The 11,574-nt window shown below is 29.5% G+C and overlaps 4 protein-coding genes across 4 annotated transcripts; 2 read left to right on the top strand and 2 right to left on the bottom strand.

Annotated features, from left to right (window-relative positions):
* Positions 1–218: 218 nt before the first annotated feature.
* Positions 219–4,242, top strand: Mcm2 (DNA replication licensing factor Mcm2). Its single transcript, XM_078180759.1, has 15 exons — positions 219–335; positions 513–688; positions 761–924; positions 1,027–1,109; positions 1,171–1,353; positions 1,436–1,647; positions 1,717–1,909; positions 1,991–2,194; positions 2,263–2,494; positions 2,569–2,819; positions 2,880–3,044; positions 3,139–3,438; positions 3,508–3,690; positions 3,768–3,923; positions 4,003–4,242. The coding sequence occupies exons 1-15, from the start codon at positions 333–335 to the stop codon at positions 4,129–4,131; spliced, it is 2,634 nt and encodes an 877-aa protein (XP_078036885.1). The 5' UTR covers positions 219–332; the 3' UTR covers positions 4,132–4,242.
* On the bottom strand, positions 4,127–5,445 carry LOC144470005 (uncharacterized). Its single transcript, XM_078180769.1, has 3 exons — positions 5,262–5,445; positions 4,964–5,113; positions 4,127–4,892 (listed from the first exon to the last, which is right to left on the bottom strand). The coding sequence occupies exons 1-3, from the start codon at positions 5,294–5,296 to the stop codon at positions 4,649–4,651; spliced, it is 429 nt and encodes a 142-aa protein (XP_078036895.1). The 5' UTR covers positions 5,297–5,445; the 3' UTR covers positions 4,127–4,648.
* Positions 5,446–5,607: 162 nt separating this feature from the next.
* On the top strand, positions 5,608–6,694 carry LOC144468796 (uncharacterized). The gene is made up of 4 exons (XM_078178513.1): positions 5,608–5,769; positions 5,846–6,189; positions 6,265–6,445; positions 6,531–6,694. The coding sequence occupies exons 1-4, from the start codon at positions 5,608–5,610 to the stop codon at positions 6,633–6,635; spliced, it is 792 nt and encodes a 263-aa protein (XP_078034639.1). The 3' UTR covers positions 6,636–6,694.
* Positions 6,695–6,734: 40 nt separating this feature from the next.
* Positions 6,735–11,421, bottom strand: LOC144468788 (leucine-rich repeat protein soc-2 homolog). Its single transcript, XM_078178501.1, has one exon. The coding sequence runs from the start codon at positions 11,218–11,220 to the stop codon at positions 9,391–9,393; it is 1,830 nt and encodes a 609-aa protein (XP_078034627.1). The 5' UTR covers positions 11,221–11,421; the 3' UTR covers positions 6,735–9,390.
* Positions 11,422–11,574: the final 153 nt, after the last annotated feature.

The following is an 11,574-nucleotide window of genomic DNA, read 5'->3' as shown; positions in this document are numbered from 1 at the left end:
ATTGTATATGTCCCGTTTATATATTTTTAGATTTGCTTATTAGATCCATGCAAATAACAGCGCATTAAAAAATTATGTATACTTTGATATGTTAGTCAATATAATTTGATATTATTGTTTAGTATTTAAAGAACTACTGTTATTGGTCAATCAATTAATGTTACATGATTGGACTGAATTCGATCCAAGGGAAACTCCCGCCAATAACTGTTTTTCAGTTTGATTCAGACAAGTCTTTAATGGTCTTTAGTGGTCAATATAAATAAAGATATATTTCGTGTATATATTTTGCTGTATTCTTATTATCTCTTATTTCATCTCCAGTAAATATAATGGTAAGATATTATTTACAAAAGTCAAGCACAAACATATATTAGAGTATGCTAAAAATATTGATATGCAGTAGAATGGAACTAATTTAGTATAAGATATTGGATGTATGTTTTATGAACATAATGATTTGTTTTCCTTCTAATTTATCAATTTGCTGCACAATTTTATATATCTTTCAGGACGAAAATAGTTCACCAGTTCGTTCTGATATACATGCAGAGGCAATGACGTCTCCTGCACCAGATATAGATGAACCATTTGAAGATGAATCAGGTTTACTTAGCAATGATAATGATATTAATCAGGAAGAAGAGGAAGAGGACGGAGAAGAATTATTTGGGGATAATATGGAAGAGTAAATTCTTTTATTATATAAAAACTTAATGAAATGATTTTTCTTGTTGTCAACATTACTATATTGTTCTAGTGATTACCGGCCTATGCCAGCTTTAGACAATTACGATCCTAATCTTCTTGATGATGAGGCTTACTCTGAAATGTCTCAAGGAGAACGTACTGCTGCTGAGACTGCTATGCTTAAAAGAGACAGAGCAGCAGGCATTGTCAGAGATGATAGATATTTGCTTTATGGTATGTCTTCTCCTTATTGAAAACTAATAACAAGAAGACTTGTACTTAATGAGAAAAATACTTCATAATGTCTATATTCAAACATCTATTTACATTTTTAAGATGACAGTGATGAGGAAGATGTTCAAGCACGTAAACGGCGTATGGCTGAGAAGGCTGCAACAGGTGAAATAGAAGATACAGAGGTAAGTATATTCATTGCCTTTTTTATTATATGATATAATAATTTTAATTATTCTACTTCAGATGATCGAATCCATTGAAACTTTAGAAGATACTAAAGGTTATTCAGTTAAAGAATGGGTATCTATGTTAGGTCCTAGAACAGAAATTTCTAATAGATTCAAAAGTTTCTTACGTACACATACTAGTGCTAAAGGACATTATATGTACAAAGAAAGAATTCGTCATATGTGTGAAAGTAATCAAGTAATGTGTCCCGTTTTTTTTGTCTTAGAGTTTATAAGGAATAATGTATACATTTGTGAGATAATTACTTTTTTTTTAACAGGCCAGTTTTATTGTGGAATTTCCTATTCTTGCTAGTAAAGAACATGTGTTGGCCTACTTTTTGCCAGAAGCACCATTTCAAATGTTGGAAATATTTGATCAAGTAGCAAAGGATTTAGTACTCACCATCTTCCCCAGTTATGAACGAGTTACTACTGAAATCCATGTCAGAATATCGGAATTACCTTTGATAGAAGAAATCCGAACATTTAGGTAAAAAATGCTGAATATAATATACTTAGTGTCTATAAAGTTACTAATAGGGTTTGGTATCAAAAACAGGAAGTTACATTTAAATCAGTTAGTACGAACTCTAGGTGTTGTAACTGCAACAACAGGTGTATTACCACAGTTATCAGTTGTAAAATACGATTGTACAAAGTGTGGATATGTACTTGGTCCATTTGTACAAAATCAGAATACTGAAGTTAAACCTGGATCATGTCCTGAGTGTCAAAGCATTGGACCTTTCTTGGTAAAACTAGCTCCTTAAAAAATACATAACTATACATATGTATTTGTACATAGTATTATTTTATTAACGTTCTTTATATAGATTAATATGGAGCAAACAATATATAGAAACTATCAAAAAGTTACAATCCAAGAATCTCCAGGTAAAATTCCTGCAGGTAGAATACCTAGAAGTAAAGATTGTATTCTTCTATCAGACCTTTGTGATCGTTGTAAGCCAGGTGATGAAGTAGACGTTACTGCAATTTACACAAATAACTATGATGGTTCATTAAATACAGAACAGGTAAGAGAATAATAATTTCAATAAATTCTTGTTAGATACAATATTAAATGATATTCTTGTTGCACTAGGGTTTTCCAGTGTTTGCAACAGTACTTCTAGCAAATCATATACATGTAAAAGACTCAAAACAAATTGTGGAATCTTTAACCGAAGATGATATTTCTAGTATTCTTTCTTTAAGTAAAGATCATCGAATTTTCGATCGCATTGTCGCAAGCATTGCACCATCAATTTATGGACATGAGTATACAAAAAGAGCTCTAGCTTTAGCAATATTTGGTGGTGAATCAAAGAATCCCGGTATTTTAATTTTTTGTAGTACTTTTAATATATTTTCTTGAATAATATAACTCATTGCTCATATTAATGTGTAGGTAATAAACATAAAGTAAGAGGAGATATTAATGTCTTGATGTGCGGTGATCCAGGAACTGCTAAATCTCAGTTCTTAAAATTTACCGAAAAAATCGCACCAAGAACGGTATTTACTACCGGTCAGGGGGCTTCAGCTGTTGGTTTAACTGCTTTTGTAAAAAGATCGCCGACAACTCGAGAGTGGACTTTGGAAGCGGGTGCCCTAGTACTCGCTGATAATGGAATTTGTCTTATTGATGAGTTTGACAAAGTAAAGGAATATCATTTGTAAATGTATCCAATAGAATTTTAATTATCGCAATTCTTATAGATGAATGACCAAGACAGAACATCTATACACGAAGCTATGGAACAACAAAGTATTTCTATTTCGAAAGTAGGAATTGTTACATCCCTTCACGCTAGATGCTCGGTAATAGCTGCATCTAATCCTATTGGAGGAAGATACGATGCTAGTATGACATTTTCGGAAAATGTAAGAAATCAAATATATATATAAATGATGAAAGACCAAAACAAGTAATATATAAAAGCAGTACTGATAAAGAGAAATACATTTTTCCACTTAGGTAGATTTATCAGAACCAATTCTATCTCGTTTTGATATACTTTGTGTAGTAAAAGATGAAATAGATCCTATGCAAGATAGACACTTGGCTAAATTTGTTGTTAACTCTCACATCAGACATCATCCGACAAATGTAGAGAAAGGAATGCCTGAAGAAGAGAATACAAATGATATATCCCTTCCACAAGATCTTTTAAAGAAGTATATAGTTTATGCTAAACAAAATGTTCATCCCAAATTGACAAATATAGATCAAGACAAAGTAGCAAAGTTATACAGTCAGCTGAGACAAGAAAGCTTGGTAGGTGGAACTTGTATTGATTATACATTTATCATGACTGTGGTACAGCTTCTTTAACCAATTTCTTAGGCCACTGGAAGTTTACCAATTACTGTAAGACATATAGAGAGTATTATACGTATGTCAGAAGCGTGTGCCAAGATCCATTTGCGGGGATATGTTCTAGATAGTGATATTAATATTGCCATAAGAATGATGCTTGATAGCTTCGTTGATACACAAAAATACTCAGTAATGAGAAGCATGCGACAGGTATTTTGATTTAAGTAATTAATATATTTAGAGTGATTTTATTAAAATATAACAATTTTGCTGTTATTTCTTTACAGACATTCCGGAAATATTTATCATATAAAAAAGATCACAGTGAACTTTTATATTATATACTGAGACAGATTACATTGGATAACATAGCATTCCAAAGAGCTTTACATGGAAATCGCATTACAACAATCGAAGTTTTAGAAAGCGATTTATCAGAAAAAGTATGGACAATTTATTTCATTTGACATACTTCATTTCGTTTTAATATACTAATTTACTTATATTTTCATCTTATTGTAGGCTAAACAAATTGATATATACAATCTTCAACCATTCTATGAAAGTGATATTTTTAAATCAAACAACTTTGTATATGATTCGAAGAGAAAAGTGATAATACAAACACTTCCTGAGAATATTGACGATTAACAAGCATTAAATTATGTATATGAATAAACTTTGTTTTTATATAAAACTATTTTTACAATGGATTATCGTCCGATTATAGTTTACTTATTTTTGTACGTTTCTATATAATATTTTCCCAAATAAATGGTTACTATTTTATGAAAAAAAACTGATATTAGAAACTTATTTTCTTTGATTTAAATGTATAATAAATTAGGAAGGTATTGATATTACATACAGTATCAATGATAATATATAATTGCAGAACATCTTTTAAAAATTATTATTTAAAATGTAATTTACATATAAGTACCTTAGTCATTTAAATTTTGTACAATTGAAGCTTGTCATACATATATTTGTAGTACAAGAACTGGTAAATTACCTCACAAGTATGTAAAATATTTCTTAATCCACAGTAGAATTCTTATTTCTTCACAAAAAGTAGCTTTATGTATGAATAGAAAGATGATGTTTTATGAAGAAATTAAATAATGTTTTAATAAAAACACGATCTTGTTTAAACATATCTAAAGTGCTACTTACTTTTAGAACAGTTACTACTACTACTACTACTAAAGCTACTGCTACCACTGCTACTACTTGAAACACTATCAGTAGAATCAGATTCACTGTCTGATGATGAGGTACTACTACTGCTATCATTACTGCTGCTAGAACTGCTGCTTTCAGCACTAGAATTTGTTTCACTGGAACTGCTAGATTCTTTCTTCATCTTCTTCTGTTGACGACTTTTCTTGACTTCTTTCTTTTGGTCGTGCCTGCAACAACATGCTCATTGATGTTACGAAAGGCTAGACTTATCAGAGTTCATCATTATTTAATAACTTACATATTAGATTCTTCTTGCTGTTTTAATGTTTTCTTTAATTGTGATGTACGCGAAGATCTATGCACATATTTTCTTTTCCCCTTACATTCATAACTCCAATGTCCCATTTCCAAACATTTCTGACATCGCATCCCTTGAGGATAAGGATTGCTAAAAGCACAACAATAAAAAATGTTTATACATTAGTTGATATTACACGAAATGCCTTATTTACTATTCTTTTTATATTATTACAAAATTAACTCATGTATCAGCTATATACATAAAATATAAATGCTCAAATAAATTTTATACTAACTTCTTCTTGAACACTTTCAAACCGTTTGAACTCATCTTACACTATTAATCATACTTTAAAATTTCACAATCACCAACTTCTGATATCGTCCACAAATCTAAAAGCTTTCGAACAAAGTTTGTTTACAGTAAGGTAGGTTATTTTGCGGTACCAGATAAGCTTCTATACGCCATGCTATAATGCCATTCTCCACACATACATACATACGCGCATATACGCATGCACACGAATACGATTGTTTTGAAGTGCTGCATAGATGAAAACGGTTACGCACATTTATCTGATGATATATTGTTAAACAATTATAATTTATATTCTAAAATTTTTTCCAAGTATATAAAAAATAATGAATACTTCGATTTCCAAAGAAAATCGATCTGATGATATACAGTTAATGAGGCACATCTGTGACAATATAGAATTAAAGGTTCATAAAAACATTTTGGAAAGTAATTACGAAATATTACAACAAAAAAGGGCAATATTAAAAGAAGAACGAATGAAAATGGTAAAAGAATAATAAACTGATAGTGAGATATTACAGATATTGTTATAAAAAGAGAAATTCATTCGATTTGTTATAGAATAATGTAAATTGTACTGTTTGGGCGATAGAAGATTCATTTTGTAATGAAGTATGGAACTTTTCCCAGGAACATAAGTTTGGCATTATTTTTAAACAATATCCTGCTATTACAGAATTAATTGAGTCTCATAATTGTAAATATAGTACTGTTCCATATAATTATGAAAAAGGTGTTGATAAAATCAAGGAAGATAAAGTTATAGAACTGAAAAATGAAATTGATAATATTAACAATCAGATAACATTCATTCGTAATAAAAATATCGAACAAGATATAACAAATGCTACTGCCGTCTTAGATAATTTAAAGTCTTTTTCGGAAGATATACTACACCTTATAAGGTAGACGTAAATTATTTAAAAGAATTAACACATTTATTTCGCTTATTACAAATAATCAATCTATATGTTTTTCAGATTAGTAAACTTTGCAGATAATTCTCAGAATATTTGTAATACATTTAAATGTAAGAAATTGAGAACAGATAAAGGATTTAAAAATGCCGGAAATTATTTGAAAAATCGTCCTGTAACAATAATTGGAGAAAACATTGCACCATCTTTAAATAATTCCACAAAAATTAGTAAAAATGAAAAGGTTTAAAAGAAATTTTATAAAATAATTATTTACTATAGTTATTGAATATGTTTGAAAATTATGCTAATTACATTTTCAATTACAGCGTCCGTGTATGAAGAACAATATGCAATTTGGCAAATTTATTTTAAAAAAACAGAGTATCATTTCTTTAAAACTTAATCACGAAAAAAATAGAATCTCAGAATAAGTATATAAACATTGCAAATATTAGTTTGCAAGTAATGTTTCAGTTTCGTAAGTTTATCTGTTTAATCAGCTATAGTAAAAAATAAATAGGCCAAAAAACGTTTATAGCATATTTATTTACTTAGAAATATACAGCATCCTATATGATTAGTCATATATATGGAATTACATTAATATCATTATTCTAAAATTATGTATATCGCACTTAATAGACTATTCAACAAGATTATAATTTGAGAATAGCTATTTCTTTTTACCATACAAATTTAGTAATTTTTCAAATACATTATAGTGTATTACTTATGTCTTTTTAAAATTGTTGAACAGTTTATCACAACAATTTGTTGTGTAGCATTTCTTTTGGCAACATTTGTCTGTATTCTGAAACTTATTTAATATCTTAAACATAATAGACATACACATTTAGTTTTAATAAAAAGATTTAAATAACATCATAAAACAAAAATTTTGTACATGTCTTCAATGATACAAATAGATTTTATAGAAATATCATAAATTATATTATATATAATTACTATATATGTATAATTACTAATACACACATACAACGTACAAGTAGATAATAAAAAAGTAAATATCCAGTTAAACTTTATAAATTGACATTCATTTTTTGGATTAATAATTAAATAATTGTATGAATATTGTAATTGTACACATATAAAAGTTATTTAATCAAGATAAAAAGTTTAATACGAAGACTGGAGAAAATTGTAATTGTGCAACATTATTATCAACTTTTATTATTGTACGGACAAATGGGAGACAAATTTTGAATGCAAATACATTAAATCATTATTTTGCAAACATAACTAGTATAGAAAAATAGTAAATAGACACATAACAAATTATACATACATTTACATACATCAATAAGTAATTATAGAATAGACATTACAATCTCTTAATTAAAATTGCAAGTTTACTACGTTCCATTTTACTGTACAAATATTTTTATGTACTTTCAATAATATTGGTTTTAAATTTGTGTTAGACGATATTAAAATAATTAACAAATTGAAAATAACTAAAGTGTTTCAATGTTCACAATATCTGATAAATATAATAGATACAAACAATATATTTATATATGTTATATTTTACAGTACATTAATATAATATCATCAATTAGAGTTACAATTAATATAAGTAGAATAGTGCTAATTTTTTAACGTTTTATTGCACAGCCATTGCATAATAAACAAATTATGAAAAAATATTTCTAATTCAGCTATTATGTTATAAATGACAAAATAGTATACCAGTACTGTTTATTGAGTCATATGAGTGCAAGAGCTTATTATACGTTTAAAAAATCAATATCTTCTTACCTATAAATAAAATCCATTCATTGAATATACATACATATATGTATGGTTGTAAAAAATAATAATGCAATTAATATACACTCGCGTGCGCGCGTGTATATAAATACATGATACGCATTATATAAAGTAAAAACATATTACTTTAATTGTATAATAAATTACTGTGTATGAAACTTAGCAAAATTAATATTACAATAATACACTGCTAATACTAGATAAATTTTACGCTTAGGTTTGGCAGCTTCTTCAATGAATGACAGCACATTAATAATTCAATTATAAATTTTAATTGCATTACCGGGTAGAATTATAACTGACTAATTATTGAAAAGAACACACATGTCATTTAACTTTGAACTACTCTATAGGAGTATACAATAAAATATAATTCATAATTGCCACTAAATTATTTCAGCTTATTAAGCAGATGCAAAGAGTCAAAAATTATTGTTAAAATATAGTGCTATAATATATTTTTCTTCATGACACATCAGTGGGTTTATTATTTTTTTTAAAGTGCTTCCTTATAAAATTGTTAACATTCAATTTATGATATAAATAAAGCTTTTTACGAAACTTTGTATAATTCAAATTTAAACTGATGAAATATCGTATAGTAATTAATAACAATAAGCTTCATATTATTATACAATTTTTCAGCAAAATGTTTCATTCATATGGCAATGAATAGCAGTAACTAAAATCTAAATTCATTGATGCCAATTTATAATTTTATGGCTCCTTAAATCAAATAATTTTATCTTATTTCCTTGCATTTACTACAATTATTTAAATAACAATTATGTGTCTAAGGGTAGTATTTTCAGGTATCTGTGTATAATAGAATTGAAAACATATGAAATTTTTTTGCTAAATAGTTTGAAACACTAGACTAAATTCAGAAATTATGAGATAATTGTAATGTGAAGTATATAATGTATGAATTAGAGTGTCTTATTCAATCATTATTTAAATTCATTATGTTATCAAATAATATACATACGAAAAACAAAATAAATGAATGGAGTATTATAAACAATAGTTTATGCTAATAAAAATGGTGATATAATTTATATTATTATTGTATCTAAAATATCTTATGATTTCATTCTTTTATAGTTTCTTTATTCATTGTGCAGATTTCCCAAAGTCAGCACAAATTTCATAGTATATCTGTACATATGTTTCTTCTTTTTTATATTGAAAATTGTATCTCTATTCAGCGTATGAGAATACATATTTTCATATATTATATATTGATAATATTTTATATAATTTTTTATTGATGTGAGATCATTATAGTGAGAATTTAAATTAATAAATATTTTGTATCAAATATCAATTGTTTCTGTATGACTCTTTACTAAAAATCAACATCCAATTCATGTGAAAGACAATTTTCTAATTTTGTTACATAGATCTGTAAGGTCCTTGCATTTTTAAAAACTGAATCACTAAGGAAGGTCCTCCACCAACTATTTCTGGTGGAATTTGTGAAAGTGGACAATTTTCAATTGACATAATACTAAGGTTTGTGCACAAAGCTAATTCGAATGGTAAATTATGTAAGTTTGCATTATCATTTATGTACAGTGAATCTAAATTTTCCAATGTGCCAATTTCTTCAGGTAAATAGTTAAGATTATTTTCACCAACACTTAAATATGTTAAATTTGTCAAGTTACCAATTGCTCTTGGCAAGGTAGTCACCTGATTACTTTGCAATATTAACTTTTGCAAATCTTTTAGGAAACCAATCTCATTAGGTAAAGAGTCAATCTTATTTTCTTCAAGATCTAAAACTCTGAGTTTGCGTAAGTTTGCTATGCTGGCAGGAATGCGTTTCAATAAATTATTAGAAAGTATCAAGATCTCCAAACTTTGAAGACACTGAATATCATCTGGAATCTTTGTCAACTGATTTGTGCCTAAATTTAATTCAACCATTTTGACCCATGTACCAATATCTAAAGGTAGAGCAGTTAATTGGTTTTCCTTCATATTCAACTTTGTCAAATTTCTAGCTCTAGAAAAAATACCATACGGTATTTTATCAATCTTGTTATGCTCAAGATTAATAGCATAAACATTAGTAAATTGGGCTGGTCCTCCTGATGGATACGCAGTGAAGGCATTCCTGGACAATGTAATTGATGTCAAATCAGAGAGGCTGGATAGCAGACCGTCAGGCAGTTGGCACACTTGATTTCCTTCAACGCTGAACTCGTCCATTAACTTGCATTTTGCCAATGATTTTGGAATATTAGTTAATCTATTGTACCTAAGACCTAGTCTTGTCAAAGAAATTAAATTTCCAATTGTATCTGGAATATCCAGAAGCTCATTGTGTTGCAAATCAAGAGTTGACAATTGGATGCAATTTCCAATCTCTTCGGGCAAGTGCTCCAGATGATTATGAGACACATCGAATGTTATTAAATTGACCAATTTTCCTATACCAGCAGGAAGTTCTTTGATTTTGTTTTCCCTCAGGCTCAGCATGGTCAAGTTTGTCAAGTTTCTAATGTTGTTGTTGACATATTTGACACGATTGAATCGCAGATAAAGGGTTGTGAGACTGGTCAATTTGTAAACAACATCAGGTATTTCATTTAATTTATTATGCCTGAGGTCCAGCACTCTCAATGACCTCAGGTTTTCTAATGATCCTGGCAAACTGGTAAGAGAATTTTCACTCAATGCCAGTGTTTCCAAATTCGCGAGGTATCCAATCTCCGGAGGTAACGTTGCGAGTTTGTTACCGTATAGATAAAATTCCACCAACTGCGTCAAATCACGCACGGTGCTTGGCAGATGTGTGATGCTTGATTTACTCAAATCAAGCCGTTTCACGCATTCGTCTCTGCATCTTATAAACTCCTTCGACACATCTAAATCAGCTTGGATCGGTTTGCCTTTTTTCGTAGTCGGTTTTGGTTTATTAGATTCGGGATGTTTGACAGTTACTGTTTTCTTAGTGTCGGGGCCCGCTATGGACGCGGAGGATAACTTTTTTTCTTTCATCTGTTCCTTATTATCCCGCAGGGCGGCTACGTCCTCAGGCATATCGGCTGTGCAGGTGGTTAAACCACAGCCTTCCAAATACTCAGGAATATCTTGTTCCTTCATGTAAAAGGTCGAAAGTCTGTCGTCGAGGTCCCCACGGTCCCCCTTCACCTCGGACAAACACACTGTCGAAATGTTACCCACACCTGTCCAGTACTTGTTCGACTTTTTCATAACCTAACCACTATCCCAGCTACGATTACTTTAAAAATATTCTCGCGTACTTTTACGACATCATACACTTTTTATAAAAGTTCGTACTTTACAAGTATTGACATATCGATGTTATACCCACTGCACGTAGCGCAAACGCGAATCGGTTGATAGAGAATAAAGATAGACATAGAAGGCTCGAGGCTCGATGAACAATGAATGTTTAGTCGCGGAGTAGCTGCAACGATGAAAGATTGACACGACGATGAAAGATTTTCTATCTCAGCGCCATTAGCGGCGGAGCGACGAACTTTGGATGACTTAGCGCGAGTTCGTAAACTACATTGGTTCAATCAATGACTTAAGAATTACCAT

The sequence above is a fragment of the Augochlora pura genome, chromosome 1 (assembly GCF_028453695.1).
Source record: "Augochlora pura isolate Apur16 chromosome 1, APUR_v2.2.1, whole genome shotgun sequence".
NCBI classification, from domain to species: domain Eukaryota; kingdom Metazoa; phylum Arthropoda; class Insecta; order Hymenoptera; family Halictidae; genus Augochlora; species Augochlora pura.
This window is presented reverse-complemented; position numbering and strand designations above follow the sequence as displayed.